Source organism: Polypterus senegalus, chromosome 14 (assembly GCF_016835505.1).
Source record: "Polypterus senegalus isolate Bchr_013 chromosome 14, ASM1683550v1, whole genome shotgun sequence".
Taxonomy (NCBI): Eukaryota; Metazoa; Chordata; class Cladistia; order Polypteriformes; family Polypteridae; genus Polypterus; species Polypterus senegalus.
In genome coordinates, this window is record NC_053167.1 from 96,740,934 (window position 1) to 96,762,272 (window position 21,339).

Below are 21,339 nucleotides of genomic sequence, written 5' to 3' on the forward strand. Positions count from 1 at the left end.
CAGCATTAATATGAAAATGATTTATGGCAAATTAGAAGACACTACAAAATGCCCCCAGTGTAAGGTATGACTGGAAGGACAGAGTGAGACACAGCAAGACATGGAGGAACTCTTACATGTGCCAGGGTTCTCCCAGAATAACAAGGAACACAAACCACAAGTGGAAGAGAAAATGTAATGTTTGACCAGTGTGCTATAGGATAGTGGTTCAGCAGATTCTAGCTAAAAGGTGGCAGCACACTGGGAGCCTTCAATCTACTCTACTTAAAGTATAGAGTGGACTGACAAGAGAACTGTACTCTTCCAGGTATCAAGTAGAAGGTAGAATGGTTTTGTAATTTTAATTGTAAGCTTTAAGTGCAACTGAAGACTCAGGGGTGTGGGGACACAAAGGGCTAGTAAACAGAGTTTTATAGTGGTGTCTCCTTAGCAAAGGTAGGGTGATACGACCACCCAAAAATGATCCCTGCATGGGTTTAAAACCACGTAATGGACAATGCAACCTTTAGTCTGGAATGAAGAGAGTTGAAGCAAAGGCTCAAACTGTGTGATAAACAGTCTTAAGTCTAGAGAAAGGGGAGAGAGAGAGAGAGAGGGAGGGGAGGCAATTAAGGGAATATCTGGTAACTAAGCACTAAACAAACAGGATAATGGAGGACTGGAGAGCATAAGTATGCTTTTAATACTTTTATTTTTAAGTTTGGACTCAGTTTTCACTAATATCTCTTTCCTTGTGGGCTTTAAGAGATTCATGATTTGTATCATGAACTCCCCAGAGGGGACTGGGCAGGCTAATGGTCTGGAATCCCTACATATTTAATTTTTTTCTCCAGCCATCTGGAGTTTTTTTTTTTTTGTTTTTTCTGTCCACCCTGGCCATTGGACCTTACTCTTATTCTATGTTAATTAAAGTTGACATTTTATTTTCTTACTGTGTCTTTTATTTTTCTATTCTTCATTATGTAAAGCACTTAGAGCTACTTTATGTATGAAAATGTGCTATATAAATAAATGTTGTAATTATTTTAGCCTTCTTGGCAAGGTTGTGGATGTGCAAAAAGGTGGCCACAATAGAGATTTAGAAAGGATACAGCGTAACTGGATTTTTAAAGCTGTGCTATTATACCTTCTTAAAGGAGAATGAAAATATTAGCACTGTATTTAATATGTATAAATGTTTGCAAATTTAGTGGATGTTATGAAATATGTGCCATCAGGCTTTATTATAACCTCAACCAACTAAGGTACATCCATTTCAAGATTTTTAAACCGTGTTCTCAGATATTTTTCTACCATTTTGCAGGTACTTGCTAACAAGAAACAACAATTTGGCAGACCATTTTAGCTTCACTTCCAGTATCTTCCTTTAAATGTTATCAGATTTACTTTTTCTTATTCTCAACACACACCAAAACATTAGGTATTTGGTCTTTAAGAAAATAAATAAAAACCTGTAACCTATCCTAGCCACAAAAAGCATGAGGCAGGAGTCTTCCCTGTACAGAACACCTACCAATTCAAACAACTTATCCTACCAGGGATTTTCAGAAATCACAATTAATGTAATTTCATGTTTTTGGAGTACAGGAATAAAGAAGAAACCAGATTAAACAATAGAACCTCACATGAACACTGGCAGAGATGCGTGTAAACTCAGGTTAACCAACATGTAAAACGATTTTTCTTATTTAATAAATATACACTATTGATTTTTTTTGGAATATTATTGTTTTACGTAGTGTACACATTGATCGCAAGCTTTTTAGTGTCAATGACTTGATACTGGCTACTGCCCAACCTTATTATTTGGTTAACCCATTGTTTAAAAACAAGGTGAACATTTTCACACTGCATTCATTGATTAAGCTCATGCATCTGAATGTTGCTGTTAAAAGACTGGTAACAGTATGAACACCTAAGGCAAAGTTTAACTGACATAATCACTAATGCTATGGTCAACATACAATCCTCTCCAGTCTATAAAGAGCCTTATTTAACACCTCATTGTGTAAGCGTTACCATCTTTTACTAAGAACTTGCAATTGCTATTGCTATCTTTGATTCTCTTGGGAAGCTGCAGAAGGATTGTAGTCTGCCACTGTTGAAAAGAACCTGAGCTCTTACTAAAATGGGCTACATGTTTTAAAAATATGAAGGTTTCAGGTGTACTTATTCATAGGGAAGTTGTGACAGAAAGTAAGATGACATACATCTTAAAAAAATAACATACTTTATAGAAAGTCTATTTCCACATAGTTTATTTCCACGGTTTTTCTGACATTTTTACATTAAGAACATGTTTATACAGATACTGAAGCAGAAAAAAAAAACAAAACAAAACAAAAAAAAAAAAAAAAAAAAAACAAAACAAAACATACAAAATGGTTTAACTGAAGCACAACAAAATCTAGCTGTATAAAAGAAAGCAAGTGAACCACTGCTCACTGCTAGGACTAATTTACCTTTTGTTTTTATTTAAATATATAATAAAAATACAATCTTTTATGGACTTTGTGCAGACTGCAAAATTAAGTAATTTAAATATACAATGGTTCGGCAGTTTCTTTAACTTGTGCCTGGGTCACTTCTGACTGCTAGGGGGCAGAATGGCTCTCCTTGTACTTCAGAGTGAAGGTGGAGTTACTTCAAAGCAACATTACACAGTTACTATCACTGGCTACTTTTGCTTGACCATATTTTTGTTCACATCACATGATTACATCATTATACATTTATTTAAAAAAAAAATCAAAAGAAGAAAACAACTGTGAAAACATCTCAGCATTGAACACCTGCAGCTGCTTTTTGCAACAGTGGTAAATGGGTTTTTCTGGGTGTAGTGCTTCTGTGTTGGTAAATAAAATCTATTTTTAGTGAAAAGATCAAGCAATAAAAAATTAGGACAAAGCAGCGTTTAGTGAAAACAGGTCCACAGTGACACCTCTGTAGGGTCGATACAAGTTTTAAGAACAGCATTGTATTAGCAAACACTGTGATTGGTTAAAACCTAGTACGAATCAGAAAGTTCATCCCTGTACCAAATATCTCTACTTCACAAATAATGGCAAAATCTCACTGGATCATTTATAAATACTTATCTACAGACACTAACCAATATCATTTTATGATAACAAACTTGACTGTTTGCCACAGAAGTATTCTCATTAAAGTAGGTCCTACCAGACTGAGCTTAACCAAGCCCTCATCTAATATAAGCTGATCTCTGAATGGTTTTATCAGCTTTGGTATATAAAAAAGAAAAAAAAAAGAACTGAACCAAAAAAAAAAAAAAATCAAACGTTGCTTCTAATTTCTTACTATTCCCAGTAAGGAATGTTGTTTCTCCTCTTTGTGTTATTAGGGAGACCTGCCACAGCACAGAGATGAGGTTTGGCCTGCGCTCTTCCTGTGAAAGCAGACATGTTTTGGTGGATGTTTCCCTGAACAGCTCCTCTGCGGCTATTTTCCCATCTGAGCATTGAACCTTTGCAATACAGCCCAAGCAAATTTCAAGAGGAGGATGATAATCCATCTGGTTTTTCAATATTCTTACTTTGCCCCTGTCATCTGTTGGCTGGGAAGTAATTGGGATCAAGGTAATTGTAGCCAGTGCTTTGGGGCATGCAGTAGTCTCTGTCAATAAATGTCTCTGCTCGATAGACTGGCTCCAATCGGTGATCTGACTTGTGGGTATCTGTAGTATGCAGGCTGCAAAAATTAGAAAAAAAAAATCCATATGTAACACGACGGACACTTTGATGAAACAAAGTTTTAAAAGTGTACAGAAGGTAAAGAAAATAAATGTTTTTTTTTTTTTTTTTTACAATAGCCACTATATAACATTTGTAGAGCAACATACAGCATAAGCCAAATTTGGTTACAATTTTATTAAAATAATATACTTTGTTTAACTTGAACAACACTTAAGTAGTAGACTCCCGTACCTTTGTAGACCTAGCCCAACAAAGATTAAGACAACAGTTGATCCTACAATTTATAAAACAGAAAGCACACACATGCTGCATTCAGAATTTTCAGAGATCCTACTTAGGATTTGTTTCACCTTCCAAAATGTAAGATGTTCACATGAATCTGTGATTGAATTTTGAACAAGTCACAAGGTTGTTTGTAACTTACTAACTGGCCCACAGAAACTGCAAAAAAGACAAACTCCGTTCTTTGTGAAAACAAATAGAAAACAACTATTTCTCAAAATACAATTCATCCATAAAAATGGCATTTCTGGTTCACCACATATTATTTTTATAACCAACTGAGGAATAATGAGACGTCACAACTTGAGAGAATTTAGATAACATTGCTTTCTGCGGTGTACCCAACTTGGTAAATCCCAATTTAAAGTGCATAAATGTGAAACTCTTACAGAGTAGCTTTGAACTGAAAGAGTTGTTTGCAGCAAAAAAAAAAATAAGTGAAATAAAGCGAAATAAAACAAATCTACAGGTGTGTGACCGTCTTTCAAAAACAACATTTTTAAAAATGTAAATTATGTAAACAGCTGGTTTGAAATTTTTGTAGATAATTACATATCCCAGTTTGGTATTTTTACATTTACTACATATTACACTTTACAGGTGAATTTCTAATACAACTGGTGTCAATTCCTGATTATTTTCTAGTTTAAAGATGTTCTTTTTAATTACCAGTTTTGGAAATTTAATTTAAATACTAACGTTTAACAAAAATGAATACACTCCAGTTACAAAACACAAACAAAGGATACTGCCAGAATGTAATGACAACTTCTACATGGTGGTTATTATTTTTTTTCTTTTTTTGCAAACATAATATGGATGAATAATTAATAAAGTCATTATTAAGAAAGCAAAATCAAAAAAGGGTAGAACACCTGAAGCCTGAACAAAACATGTAATTAACAAAAACATAATAATTTTGTTAACTAAAATAAAAACAAAAAAAAATCTGAAAACTAGAACTAAGCAAAAATATGAAAATAAAAACGAAAGTGAAACAAACTTTTTATAATTTTAATGCGGATTCTCTCCACACTAGTATTTGTGTATAATGTACATATATGAGCGTGCAGTTGTTGGTAGCATTTATTAATTATTATGTAAAAATTTGCAGTCGTAATATTGATTTAGAGATAAGCACTGATTCTTATATATGTATAAGTCCTCCTTGCTGCACTGGTCACTTCTGACAACTAGAACTGATAACAAATACAAAAGCCTGATCATCTGCCAATGACTTGTTCTGTAGATTTCATTGATCATAATTGACCGCCAGTCACAGATGACCCATTTCCATTGAGCTGCAGTTAACTTTCACAAAACTTTAAGGAAAAGAAGTTTAAAACATAAAACATGTTACTTTGGAAGATACACCCAAGGAGTTTGAAAATTAGAGCCATGGAAGTTTTGCCACAAGCACGCTTCAGATTCAGTCAATATTTAGACCAGAAAAAAGTTATCTTTATTCACCAAGGAAGGTAAGATTTTCAGCAATTTCACACTTTTATTTCACATATCTATCATTTGTTTACAGATAGTACCATTGCAGTGACAAATTAATCAGATGTGTAGCATGTAATCAGTATTATCACCTGAGCTGATTTGGTTTAAGTCAGGTTATTAGTACTGATGTTTCAAAGTGAGCTGTGCTCTTTCATAGACATAATTCCTGTCACACAATGAATGAACTTCTCTATGTTAAATGCTTCATCAACAACAAATTTTTGGACTGCAGTTATTGTAACATATTTGGAATATCACAGTACTGCAACATGTTTAAAGGTATTGGAAGTGTGACCCGGCTGTGTTTGCGAACTCATTGGCACTCTTCTTAAGTATGCCACTTTGCTCAGGGTTTATTTCAACAAAAGTGATGCACTAAATTTGCTCTATATTGAAATAAACTTTGTCAATGGATCTATGTACAAACACACTTTAATTATCTAACAGACATGACAAAGCGCTACAACTATCTAAATCACTGCAAACTGCAATAAAAAAAGGAACAAAAAACAAAAATAACTTGAGTTTGCATCTCTAAATGAGGAGACTGATCTGTAATGAAGAGCAAATGAACTGGCACTGAACGTTCAATGTTCTTCCAGCCTCTGGCTGCAAAACTGATAAGGAAATCTGCTCTTATCCTATTCATTGTTCATTATCACTGTGGGTGACTGTAGAATATACATTTATATTCTTACACATAATTGTACAGAAATTCTGCGATATCTACTGGTTTTCCAGCTTGTTTCTTAATGTAAATTAGAACTATTACTGTCATATATTTCTCTATTTTGTGTTTTATGTTTGATATTAGTTTGTATCCTGTGTTATTAATGTAATCTTTGCTTTAGCTATTGTACTAATTTGAATATTTGTGAAGCACTTTGAGAATGGAGAAGGTGCTATACAATTAAAATGTATTATTACTGTATTATTACAGAGTATTATGAGATCTAGGTTAATTGCTAATCTGGAGTTTGTATTGAATTTGTAGGTTCTCTCTATATGTACTGTTTGTGGATTGAACCTGTGTAATTTCACAATTTTTTTTTTTTTTTTAAATGGCTAGATATTACAAGTGTTTCATTAAGCACTGTCAATTTCCAAAAAAAAAAAAAACGTTAATTCCTACATGTGTTGTTAAATTACATCCTCGTAATTTTAGGTCACAGAGAGCTACAAAGGTTTTGTATGTTGTTTAATAAGCAAATGATCTTTCTGTAACATACAGTATGTTCAGTACATTCATCCATCCATTATCCAACCCGCTATATTCAGTACATAATGTAAATAATATGTTTGTAGAAATTCACACATACAAGGAAAACCTTTCATCTCTACTTCTTCAGTTTCTGTTACAACACAGTTCAAGCAGGGACTTTCACAGTAATAAAAAAAAATAAGGAAGAAATCCAAAGAAAAAAATACACTTGTATATATTGAAAATGGGGAGGCAACATATTGTCAGCATCAGGAAGTACCAATATATAAAAAATTAAGTTGACAGGTACAACATGAATGATCTAAAATTTGTCAACTATCAAGAAAACGGTGTTTTTACTCTTGTAAAACTGTGTGAGAAATACACAAGTAATAAAATGTGAAAGTTAATTGTTGAAAATCTAGAACTAAATGAAAACTAAAAAACAAAATCAAAAACTAAAAAAAAAATATCCTAAAAGTGAAAAAAAAACCCACTGCTAGGAGCCTATTCCACCACAAGGTGTAAGGCAGGAACAATCCGTGAAGAGTGCAGCAGTCCATCGCAGGGTGATTACACGGACAACAAGACTACATTTAATCTAGCAATACCAATTCACCTAATGCACATATCTTTGGACTGTAGGAGGAAACTGGAGAACCGAGAGAAATAGGAGAATATGCAAACTCCACGCCGGAATCACCCGCAACACAAACCCTTAAATACATCCTAACCATTTTTTCACGAAAGTAAAACAGGCCATAATGAAGAAAGAAAACATTAACATAACCACTTGCACAAACTTTTAACCACATACTTACCAGTCAGAACAGTTATCACAGAAATCAACACAATTTTCTTGTGGGCAATCTTGACAATGCCACCGGACGCCTTGTATGGGATCTACTCCACAGCCATCACACTGTGAAGTAGAAATAAAAAGTTATAATTAATTTATGGAAAAAAGTTCAAAATGGATATTGTAAGTTTAAACAAAGCAATGCAACAATGTAATTTTGATCTTTAATTATTTAATCAGAAAAGCATAAGGCAAATTTCCTGTTGGCAAATATATATAGATTAATACAACAACAATTGCTATTTTTCCCTTGAATTTTGACCAGAAAATACTCTGATGTGTTTCACAAGAACACAGTACATGACCAATAAAGTTATACTTGTTTTTGTTTACATTTAAAAGACAACAGTTTGGAAAGAGTCAATGATCTATTATTTTTAAGAAAAATATTTTAAACAAAATGGAATCTGAATCATAATGATACATTTTGAGATCTAAAAATTATGAAGAAACTGGCAGATTAAAATGTGAAGTAACAAAGATTTTAGATTAAACATAGTTCTGATCAGTTACACCCTACTTCACTACTGGAGAGCACAACCCCTTTAACATGCTGGAAGCATCTTTAACATGAATGGTGCACAGCTGAGAATTTGCCCAAATCCCAGACACAAACATAACCAATCAGGCAAATCACATATTTCTAAATGTTATTTTCCAAGACTTTTGTTACACAACCTCAGAAGAACTAGCTGTCACTTGCAATCATATACTCACTTTTGTTGCCAGCAGTTTAGACATTAATGGCTATGTGTTGAGTTATTTTCAGGGGACAGCAAATTTACACTGTTATACAAGGTGTACACTGACTACTTGACATTTTATCAAAGTGTCATATCTTCAGTGTTGTCCCATGAAAAGATATAATAAAATATTTACAAAACTGTGAGGGGTGTACTCACTTTTGTGAGACACTGTATACACACACACACACATACATATATGTGTATATATATATATATATATATATATATATATATATATATACACACACACATACACATATATATACATACATATATATATACACACACATATATATACATACACATATATATATATATATATATATATATACACAAACACACACACATATATATATATATATATATATATATATATATATATATATATATATATATATATATACATACAGTGGTGTGAAAAACTATTTGCCCCTTCCTGATTTCTTATTCTTTTGCATGTTTGTCACACAAAATGTTTCTGATCATCAAACACATTTAACCATTAGTCAAATATAACACAAGTAAACACAAAATGCAGTTTTTAAATGATGGTTTTATTATTTAGGAGAAAAAATCCAAACCTACATGGCCCTGTGTGAAAAAGTAATTGCCCCTGAACCTAATAACTGGTTGGGCCACCCTTAGCAGCAATAACTGCAATCAAGCGTTTGCGATAACTTGCAATGAGTCTTTTACAGCTCTGGAGGAATTTTGGCCCACTCATCTTTGCAGAATTGTTACAATTCAGCTTTATTTGAGGGTTTTCTAGCATAAACCGCCTTTTAAGGTCATGCCATAGCATCTCAATTGGATTCAGGTCAGGACTTTGACTAGGCCACTCCAAAGTCTTCATTTTGTTTTCTTCAGCCATTCAGAGGTGGATTTGCTGGTGTGTTTTGGGTCATTGTCCTGTTGCAGCACCCAAGATCGCTTCAGCTTGAGTTGACGAACAGATGGCTGGACATTCTCCTTCAGGATTTTTGGTAGACAGTAGAATTCATGGTTCCATCTATCACAGCAAGCCTTCCAGGTCCTGAAGCAGCAAAACAACCCCAGACCATCACACTACCACCACCATATTTTACTGTTGGTATGATGTTCTTTTCTGAAATGCTGTGTTCCTTTTACGCCAGATGTAACGGGACATTTGCCTTCCAAAAGTTCAACATTTGTCTCATCAGTCCACAAGGTATTTTCCCAAAAGTCTTGGCAATCATTGAGATGTTTCTTAGCAAAATTGAGACGAGCCCTAATGTTCTTTTGCTTAACAGTGGTTTGCGTCTTGGAAATCTGCCATGCAGGCCGTTTTGAACAGTCTCTTTCTTATGGTGGAGTCGTGAACACTGACCTTAATTGAGGCAAGTGAGGCCTGCAGTTCTTTAGACGTTGTCCTGGGGTCTTTGTGACCTCTCGGATGAGTCGTCTCTGCGCTCTTGGGGTAATTTTGGTCGTCCGCCACTCCTGGGAAGGTTCACCACTGTTCCATGTTTTTGCCATTTGTGGATAATGGCTCTCACTGTGGTTCGCTGGAGTCCCAAAGCTTTAGAAATGGCTTTATAACCTTTACCAGACTGATAGATCTCAATTACTTCTGTTCTCAATTGTTCCTGAATTTCTTTGGATCTTGGCATGATGTCTAGCTTTTGAGGTGCTTTTGGTCTACTTCTCTGTGTCAGGCAGCTCCTATTTAAGTGATTTCTTGATTGAAACAGGTGTGGCAGTAATCAGGCCTGGGGTGGCTACGAAATTGAACTCAGGTGTGATACACCACAGTTAGGTTATTTTTAACAAGGGGCAATTACTTTTTCACACAGGGCCATGTAGGTTTGGATTTTTTCTCCCTAAATAATAAAACCATCATTTAAAAACTGCATTTTGTGTTTACTTGTGTTATATTTGACTAATGGTTAAATGTGTTTGATGATCAGAAGCATTTTGTGTGACAAACATGCAAAAGAATAAGAAATCAGGAAGGGGCAAATAATTTTTCACACCACTGTATACATACATATATATATACATATACACTGCTAAACACTCATGCAACGGAGTCAGTGGAGGTACTGAGCGGTGAAAATGGACAGAGAACATTCTGAAACTGAAGCTGCATCACCATAGCGCACATGCTTTGGAGTACCATGAATGTATGGAACTAAGATTGGCACCCTACATGTCCACAAGTAAAACTGAAAAAGCTAGAGGACACTTGAGTCAGACGTCACTTGTAGACATGTTTGCTACAGGTACTACCTATGACTAAAAGAGCAAATGGTGGATCAAGATAACCAACACCACTACAATCCATATAGCTGACATGTCATTGGACAGAGAATGTTAACATTAAAAGAAAGTGCAGTTGGTTTACAAAAAATCTACATCTATAATTCACTAAGGGCACGCAAGACAGTGAGCGCAAGCAAGACAGAAAGCCACACCCGCCAACTCACAGAGCCCCACCTGCCAACTCTAAGACCATGGGATACGCTCGACAGAGCCCTGCCCGCCAATTCTAACCCTCCTATCGCGTCATGGGATATGCACGACAGAGCCACGCACAGCAACTGTAACCGTCCTCCCGCGTCCAGCGTCACTCTCGAGGCATGTGCACTGCCTGCTCATGTGCCCACACGCAACAACTCATCAAACACAGCCTCAGTCGCTTTCGTCTGTGCAGAAGTCCACATGCACCTCTGAGCCACGTTGACTTTTCACCGCACGCACGACATACAGCCACAACCGCCAACTCTCAGAGCCCCGCCGATGGGTTAATGGCACTCATGCATGAGAAAAAAAAAATACCGTTGAATATCGTGAAAATGGTATAATTTTGATAAATACTGTGATATACAATTTTGGTCATACCGCCCAGCACCAATTAATTAATTAATTAATAACTAACTAAATAAATACATATAAATACATATGTAGCAGAGGGAAAGGGCAAGTGAAAATTCTAATGAATTGTAAAATACAGCAAATAAAGCAACCTAGCACATCATGGTGAAGTCAATGTAATATTTCGAATGTGTCATCTAAAAACGTTTATTTGTATTCTTTGCAAATAAGATAACCCAGTAAGACATAAGGAATTAATATATATTAACTGACAGATCAAGTCTCCGATTTTGTTCATATAACACCTCAAATGTACTTACTTCACCCTATTAGCTGAAGTAAGAGTCTTTGCTAGATGCCTCATCTCTATATTTGCTTTAAAAAACATATTCTAATTAATTCAAATTTGAGCCCACTGTCTTTTTTATCTTATTGCATAAATTCTGATAATCTGGCTGCCTCCATATGATAAGAGCAAAAAAACTTGAACACTGTACTTAATTTTGGCTTAAACAAAACAGTATTTCTTAAAATATTTTTTTAAAATCTACAATCACTGTATTTAGTCTATTAAAACCTTTAGTATTATAAGCCCACCTTATACCCAAAGTGCTGGACTAATGCGCTTTCCAACTGAAGCTGTTGGAGTTTCTGTTTTTTCATCTTTTTTAGCTGCAACAGTTCTTTGTATTCTGGTAAATTCCGATATTCAGCTGGAATGCTGTCATCATCCTGTTAAAAGAGATTAACATATTACAAGAATTAAATGCTGTCAAGAGTTATCCAAAAAGAAATGTTATTGATGAAGCAAAAAAGGTCTAATGCAAAACACTATACTCGAATTATCAAAGTTCAATTTATGGCTAGACTCATGAATATATTAATGCCATCATCTATTACTGTACTTTTTATCACAATCATAGACTACAGCTTATGGATGACACTAAAGCTCAGCCACAAACATACTTCACCCATGTCAATTCAAAGGGGACAGGTAATACATTTCAACCCAAAAAAAGCCAAAGGAGAACCAACAATTTGTATGTCTCCTGCATACTTTGTTCTTAAAGCCTGCTTGGAATTACTACGGATTCAAATAGTGCAGCAGTAAAAAATAACTGGATAAAAGCAAAGCCATATGTAAGCTGTGCAACTCGGGCATTAATTATTGTTTTAACACAACGGATTTGAAAAACCATTTACCTCAATGTTACCCATAAATGCAATCTCAATCAACATCCAAACGAGTACAGCCTAATCTACAATGGAGTTGACGGATAGCTCGAAGCTTCTGTTTAATAAGCCTGGTGCCCAAAAAAATACCAGAATCTGTAGCAGTTTTTACCTGTAAAGATAAGAGACCCTAAACCGTTATTGAGAATGAGGGCTTTTGACATATGATACAGCTTTTTCAACTGCTGTATGCTATACCAACCAGAAAGCAAATGAGTGAAGTTATCATACCGAGGGTTTAGGAAGGTCTTAAGCAAAGCTAACGTCTCTCACGCTAGTAGGGAATGTAGCCCTAACTTGAGACATCTGAACATGAAGGCAGCAGATTTCTATGTGACGATCACACATTAAAAAACAAACTGGGCACCTGTGGCAAGTGTATTGCAAATGAATGAATCACACCAGGAGCAACACCGCTGTTGTTCTAAAACCTTTGTTGCATTTCCAATGCGTTGTTCCATTACTTGAGCACATCAATAACAAGTTTGTGTTTTGCCAAGTGTGATAAACATTGCTTCTCTTTAAGCACATGGCTAACTGTACTACTATGGCAGGAAAAGTTTGCAATGCACCTCACCCATCAAAGCAAGCGGGCAATTGCTGGAGTTTTCAGATCTTCCTGCGATACAAAAGTGAGTTTGTGCACTAAGCAGCTGACTTGAAGTAGCCCCATAAGAGCATCATTATCAGTCACAATATCAATATTTCTTTTATGCTCTATTTATTCAAAGCTGTCAACATGCTTCAACTCTAGATCCTCATTTTAAGATGATTCCTTTCTGTCGGAAGACTGTGAGGACACATTTTCAAGACTGATTAACGTGACTGCTACAAGTGAGCAATTGAAGATGTGTTATTTGTAGAATTACATGTAATTATATGTAAGCTGTGCAATTCAGGCATTAATCATTGTTGTGACACAACAAATCTGAGAAACCATTTACCTTGACGTCACCCATAAACATAATCTCAGTCAACATCCAAATGAGTACAGCCTAAACAATCTACAGTGGAAAGAATGGGTAGATCCAAACTTCTGTTTAATTTGACTAGTGCCGAAAAAAATAACAGAATAGTTAGTTATATTATGTTGAATTTTGAATGAGTGCAGGGAAAAATTTTTTTTTTTGAGCAATGATATTTTGTTCCACATTTTCCAAATACAGATGTTAACTGTTCATTACTAATTAAGTACTTCTTCTTAAATGTCATTCCATGCTTATGCATATGTTATGAAGTCACTATGCAGTCACCATTCAAATAAAGTATTACTGAAATTTGTCACACTGTATTAATGTTGTCTACACATGGTTAAGAAATTTCTAAAAAAGCCATCACTTCAAATATATCAGTGCATGCTAATTCAGTCAAGATAAAATCGATACTGAACTGAATCAGGTCATTGTGAATCTGAATCGTATTGGGACATCAGTGCAGATACCCATCCCTATATAAGAAACCATCTGAATGCATTTCATACCCTTATATTTTTGGTAAAAGGACAAACTGGTTCATGAGAGGAAAAATGGAGAAGGAATCCTGTTGGTATATACTATATTTTAAAAGTCTAGTAATACAAATTAACATAGACTTTTTCTTATCCATAGTCCACCTAGTGATTTAATTTGTGTCACAGATTACAAACCTGTTTTATCTCAATAGTTTAACTACAGTAAAAACAGATTCAAGCTACCTTATTTTAAATAACACTTTTTCTTCAGTCAATACAACAGCTCTATCTAGTGGAGAATTTGTACAATGTAATTTATTACTTTCTCTAGCACTTTACAGCTACACCTTCCTATGTCCCATGTAAACAAAAATATGACATAATATTCTCAAACAAACTCCATCTAATTCAAGTTTGAAAACCTTTAAAAATCAGTGGTTCATAAGACGATAAAAAATAAAAACCTAAACTCCTGTGTTAACAAGGAGTCTACAATTGTTTTTACTGCTGTTGTCAGAATGCCCACATTCAATGTACCCCCCCTATGAAACAATACAAAAGCTCAACAAACAACACAATTTGTCAATTACTCTGCAGGCATTGACAAATTAAAACTGTAAATGACAAAATCCTATTAAAGGACCTTTGGCATTAAGGAATGGAATTTTTAATCATGATTAAAACTCATTTTCCCAATTCACATTTACCCTACTTTTGTGATCAATTTTTGGCTATTTTAATTAGCTATAACTTTGTCAGTGCATCATGGAATATTTATGGTCTACATATTTAAAAACCACATTATTTCCCTTGCAGATAGTATGCTGTACAAAGAATAACAAAACAAAAAATAATATATGCAAACTTTCTCACATTTCACTTTGGATGTGATTTCTATTGTCAGTTATGTTGGATTATAATGTGTATATAGACCTGATTTTTTTTTTTAAACTATATACAGTGCCCCCATGTTTGTGACAAAGACACATTTTTCCTTGATGTACCCCTCTGCTCCACAGATTTAAATTACAAATGAAACAATTCAGATGTGATTAAAGTTTAAATTCCAGACTTTAAGGGTAACTGCATACATTTCTTTCAAACCATGCAGAAATGACAACACTCTGCATGGTTCCCCATTTCAGGACACTATAATGTTTGGGACACAGCAATGGTAAGTATATTAAAAGAAGTAATTTAGTTTCATATCCTTGGCATGCAATGACTACTTCAATATTGAGATTCACAGATATCATCAGGTGCTGAATATCTTCTCTGGTGACACTCTGCCAAGCCTCTAATGCAGCCATCTTCAGCTCCTGCTTATTTCTTCACAGCATATGGAAGGCATGCTCAATTGGATTTAAATTGAGTGACTGGCATGGCCACTGAATACCTTTCTACTTTTTAGCTTTGAAAAACTGCTGTATTGCCTTAGCAGTATGTTTGGGGTCACTAACTTGCAGAATAAAGCGCCTTTCAATGAGTTTTCAGGCATTTACTGGAACTTGAGTAGATGTTTCTATACATCTACAAATTTATTGTGCAACTGCAATCAGCAGTTACATCCTTAATGAAGATAAATGTGCCATAACCTGTGGCAGTCATACACATATCCAAGCCATAACACCCCTCAACACATGATGAGGTGGTATGCTTTGGAATTTGGACAGTTCCTTAAGTCTCCATACTCTGCTCTTGCCATCACTCTGATGCAGGTTAATCTTTGACATATCTGTCCACAACACCTTTTTCCAGAATTCCACAAGCTCTGTTAAGTACTTTTTCTCAATCTGTAATCTGACCATCCTGTTTTTGTGGCCAACTAGTGGTTTGCATCTTAAAGTACAGTCTCTGTATTTCTGTCTGTGAAGTCTTCAGCAGATAGTAGTCTCTAACACATACTCATCTGCCTCCTGAAGACTGTCTCTGATCCGTCAGACAGGTGTTTGGGGCTTTTTCTTTACCATTGTGAAGATTCATTTGTCATCTGCAGTGTGATTACTGAGCTCACCAGTGCTTGCTTTCTTCTTAATGATATTCAACAGCTCATTTAGATAATCCTAAGGATTTACCAATGTCTCTAATGGTTTTATTTTGTTTTTCAGCCTCATAATGGCTTCTTTGACTTTCATTGGCACAGCTCTTATCCTCATGTTGAATAATAGCAACTACAGACTCCAAAGTTAGTTTATAGGTAGAAGGAAGCCTAGATATCATATGGCTGCACTAATGATGCAACTAAACACACCTGAGTAATCTCAAACACCTGTGATGCCAACTGTCCCAAACATTATGGTGCCTTATATAAAAAGTGCTGTCAGGTGTACATCCTAAGACTGAAATATATGTAAATACCCTTAAATTAAAGTCTGCAACGTACACCATCACTTCTGAACTGTTCGATTTGTACTTTTAAACTGTGAAGCAAAGGTGTAAATCAAGAAACAATGTGTCTTTGTCCAAAACATTATGGAGGGCACTGCAATATATAATATGGCTCAACTTTTGTAAAATACTCGTATATATATATATGTGTGTGTGTGTGTGTGTGTGCGCCCGTGTATATTATATATATATGTGTATGTAATTATGAACACATACATACATACACATACATAAACAGACACAAGAGTCCAACATTGCATTGTTCGTGTGTGGAGGGGAGAACATCAGAAGATGAAAGGCTCTTGAATGATTCAATATTTGAAGACGGCACTCAAACAAAACAAGTTTCCAACCTCCCCCTTTGAAAATTGGCTAGCCAGAGCGCAAGGAAGGAGTTAAAAAAGTGTGTAGATGGCCACCTTACTAACCTCGTCCATGCCGACAGCAGGGTGGTTCATTTCTAACTTTTTTCATCTGCATCTTTTCTTTCTTTTCCTTAACTGTAACTACTATGTAGGTTGACCATTCGTCCAGATTACTTCCTTCTCCCCTTTATAGTTTTGGTGGTTAGACTTGTCATTTGTTAATGATCGCAACAGTTTCAGACAGACACTTCAAGATCCCGCCTATGAAGGTTGATGTCGTCAATCATCACCTTACAGCTTATAGTTCTGTCCTGTGAAAAGCTCCCAAACCAGAATTTAAATGTGTAGAAGCCCAGGCAATGACTTAGCGGCACACACACACAAAATGGACAATGTACAATGCAAACTACACAGGTATAAAATCCTACTATACTATTATTACAATATACTACTTCATGTGGCAGTGCTGCAAGATAAGTTCAGGGCGGGAATTCCAAGTCACCACAACTTTTCTGTACTTACTGTGCACTGCAGTATCTCTTTACACCACAGGATGGAGTAGAGAGCTTTAAACAAATCCTATTAACTAGAAGTACTTTCAAAGTAAAATACTACTGACTTAAAACACATTCAAATTTACCCTAAACAGACAGGCATTCATTTTAATCACAGCACAAAATTTAAGTCTATTTTTAAAATGTTATGACCAAAAAGACACCTCACAAACTAATGGAGGTTGATGCTTTCATAATTAGTTTAGTTAGAACGGACAAGGAGGAGGTAATTTCATGTATAATAAAAAGCTGCTGGTACTCATTTCACTGAGCATGCATCTTAACAACTAAATACAATGTAGCTATTCAAGTATAGCAAAGTAGAATAACCTGTATCTTTTTTTTTTTTTTTACATTAAAAACTTGTACTGTAACATTGTGCACCCACCTGACAGTGTCTAGCTTAAAGAAATGATTGTGCCCCATTAGCACTCTTAAGATCTTTTACCTTTTGTTAATGTGACCCGTTTCAAATAGAAATGGAGATATCTTTCTCCAGCGAAGAAGAAGTGGGATAGTCAGTGAGATGCAGAAAGTAGACAAGAGTACAAAGAGATAAGGCTCAAGGTGAAGAGATAGGTGGCGAAGGCTCAAGAAAAGGCATATGATGAGTTGTATGAGAGGCTGGACACTAAGGAGGGCGAAAAGGACCTGTACTGATTGGCTAGACAGAGGGACGGAGCTGGGAAAGATGTGCAACAGGTTAAGGTGATAAAGGATAAATATGGAAACGTACTCGCAAGTGAGGAGAGTGTGTTGAGCAGATGGAAAGAGTACTTTGAGAGGCTGATGAATGAAGAGAGAGAGAGAGAGAGAGAGAGAAGGTTGGATGACGTGGAGATAGTGAATCAGGAAGTGCAAACGATTAGCAAGGAGGAAGTAAGGACAGCTATGAAGAGGGTGAAAAATGGAAATGCCGTAGGTCCAGATGACATACCTGTGGAAGCATGGAGGTGTTTAGGAGAGATGGCAGTGGAGTTTTTAATCAGATTTTTTAATGGAATCTTCTTTCCCAAAAATTTAAAAAAACCCTTGGTATAGGGGTTTTTTGTCCACCCGGTCAATTTTTTAAAAAATCGGGGGGGGGGGGGGGGGGGGGGGGGGGGGGGGGGGGGGGGGGGGGGGGGGGGGGGGGGGGGGGGGGGGGGGGGGGGGGGGGGGGGGGGGGGGGGGGGGGGGGGGGGGGGGGGGGGGGGGGGGGGGGGGGGGGGGGGGGGGGTAAATATTAAATTTTCGGCCGTTTTTTAAACCATTTAAATGGGTTTTTTTGGCTCCTGGGGGTTTTCCTCGAAAAGGGGCCTTCCTTTTCCCGGGGCCCCCGTGGCTGGGGGGCGGCTGTAATCCATCTAAGGTTTAAAATTTATTATTTTACCCTTCCTACTAGGTTGTTGTACCGGTTTTAGCCTTTAATGAAGGAAAAAACCCTTTTTGGGTTCCCAAAAGATTAAAAATTATTTTGGGGGGTTTTCGAAATGCAAGCATCCACTTTTTATAACAGCACTTCTTATTTATTGTCCACCAAAACAATACCTTGATTTCATTTTGGAAATGAATGAGCTGCTTTCATCTTTCTGTACAACATCATCAAATGTACTCATTCTTGGAGATCTGAACATTCATATGGACACACCCTCTAATTATTTTGCTGCCCAGCTCTTAGAGCTTCTGGACTGCCTAAATCTGAGGCAACTTGTTGAGGTCCCCACTCACAAGAGCCATACCCTCTATTTAGTCATTACTGACTCAGTCCGCATCTCTGACTTCCAAGTATTTGATCTTGGTGCTTCCGATCACTAAATTGTTTCAGTGGATTTACCCACAATTTCACAAAACTGTAAACCACAGCGCTGTATCTGCTTCAGGAGCCTAAAAAAAATTAACTCAACTGATTTAAATGCTAACATTAAGAACTTCTCCATTGCTCCCCACCTTTCTTATGTCAGTGAATTAGTCGATTATTACAACAATAGGCTCCAGAACATCCTTGAGACCCATGCTCCAGTTAAATCACGAGTGATCTCTTTTGTAAAATCTGCCCTGTGGTTTACAAGTGAGCTTTGACAGATGAAAGCAGCTGGACGAGCCCTCTAGCAGCGTTTTGTTGCAACCAGTTAAACGGTCCACAAATTAGCCTATCGAGAACACCAAAAAAACTACTCACTACTATTCAAATTTAATTAATAACAGTCCTGGAAACTCCAAACAACTTTTATCCGTGATAAATCATTTACTCAATCCTCATACCTACGCCTGTAATAATTTCACAGAGGAGCAGTGTAATAATTTTACTGAATATTTCATCTTTAAGGTAGACACCATCTGTTCCTCATTGTCCATTTCCAGCCCTCCATCGCTGGATGTTTCCATATCAAAGCCAATGGACTGCCTCTCCCAATTCCTATGTACCGTAGTTAAAGAAGTTGAGGGCATCATCCAGAGGATGAGGCCTTCAACATGCTCATTGGACCCTTTTCCCACTCCTCTTGCTGATATCATTAATCACTCTCTCCAGAGAGGCTTAGTCCCACTGGCCTTGAAAACCACAAAAATTAGACCTCATTTAAAAAAAAAAATCCTCTTTGGATCATGAAGTGATAGCAAACTATTGTCCAATTTCCAACCTTCCACTTTCATCTAAGGTTTTGGAAAAGGTTGCTTTGGTCCAGCTTCAGGATCACCTCAAAAAATTAATTCTGTCTGAAAAATTTCAGTCTGGTTTCCAATCTTCTCACAGTACAGAGACAGCCCAGGTCAGAGTCACCAATGACTTCCTGATGGCCGCTGACCAGGGCTCTCCATCACTCCTTATCCTTCTGGATCTTACAGCTGCATTTTATATCATAATATTCTCCTCCACTATATAATTGGACTTCCGGACACTGCTCTAAAGTGGTTTGAGTCCTATCTCACAGATAGTGCTGAGTATGTGGCCCTGGGGGACACTAAATCTCGTACCCACACTGTCACCTGTAGGGTCCCACAAAGATCAGTCCTTGGGCAGACCATTTTCAACATCTATATGCTACCCCTGGGTCACATCATCGGAATGAAATTGCATTCCACTATTATGCCTATGATACACAGCTCTATGTGAGACTGGATTCGACCTCCCTTACACCTCCATTAACTCTTTCCTCTTGCTAGGATGAGATTGAGGCTTGGATGTCCAAGAACTTCCTCAAGCTGAACAGCACCAAAACTGAAGCTCTTTTAATTGGTAGCCCCTATCAACTGAGTTTCTCCGTAAATTGTACTTCCTTTTCTGACAGTAATATTGCCCTCTCCCCTTTAGTTACAAATTTGGGTGTCAAGTTAGACTCCCATCTGTCATTTGATACACATGCCCATCACCTTAGTAAAATTGCGTTCCTTCATCTCTGAAATATAGCCAAACTCCGTCTCGCTGCCTCTCCCTCTGTGATACTGAAAAGCTAGTTCATGCCTTTGTCTCCTCCTGGCAGGACAACTGTAATGCACTCCTCATTGAGATACCAACAAGAGCCTTCAAAAGCTACAATAAATTCAAAATAGTGCTGCAAGGATCCTGATGAGAGTTCAGAAATATGAACACATTTCACCAATCCTTCAGTCACTTCATTGGCTCCCTATTTACCTCCGTATTGAATACTAACTTTATCTGCTTACTCACCAGTGTATCCATGGAAATGCTGCACAATACCTAAAGGAACTCCTTATATTACAATCCATTACAAGAAACCTCCATTTTGCAAATACCTACTGCCTTCACCCCCATGACCAAACTTCGTACAATGGGTGACTGAGCCTTTGCAGTGGCTGCTCCACGGCTCTGGAATGCCCTACCAGAGAGCCTGAGAACACATCAGATTGTGGGCTGTTTTAAAAAACAGCTAAAGACCTTTCTATTTAGGAAAGCATATTAACAAGAATGCTATTAATTATTGTTGTTTTTTTCAATGTTTTTAACTTGTTTTGCCTTTGTTTAAACTTTTTATTTAGCACTTTGAGATTTACTACAAATGTAAAGTGCCCTATAAATAAAATGCATTATTATTATTATTGTGTCTTTGTGGACCTGGAGAAAGCATATGACAGGGTGCCCTGAGAGAAGCTATGGTATTGTCTAAGGAAGTCGGGGGTAGCAGAGAAGTACAAAAGAGTTGTACAACGATATGTACGAAGGGAGTCACAGTATTTCAGAGTTAACATATGAAGAACAAGAGAGGAAATC

At 36.6% G+C, this 21,339-nt stretch overlaps 1 protein-coding gene across 2 annotated transcripts in view; it reads right to left on the reverse strand.

Annotated features, from left to right (window-relative positions):
• Positions 1–3,292: 3,292 nt before the first annotated feature.
• The window catches only part of zzz3 (zinc finger, ZZ-type containing 3), a 152,901-nt gene continuing 134,854 nt past the window's right edge, over positions 3,293–21,339 (reverse strand). For both annotated transcript variants that reach the window (XM_039736042.1, XM_039736041.1), the window contains 3 exons: positions 11,737–11,871; positions 7,521–7,621; positions 3,293–3,708 (listed from right to left, as the gene is read on the reverse strand). In XM_039736042.1, coding sequence (XP_039591976.1) covers positions 3,564–3,708; positions 7,521–7,621; positions 11,737–11,871 — 381 coding nt within the window. In that variant the 3' untranslated portion in view covers positions 3,293–3,563. The remainder of the gene's footprint in view (positions 3,709–7,520; positions 7,622–11,736; positions 11,872–21,339) is intronic.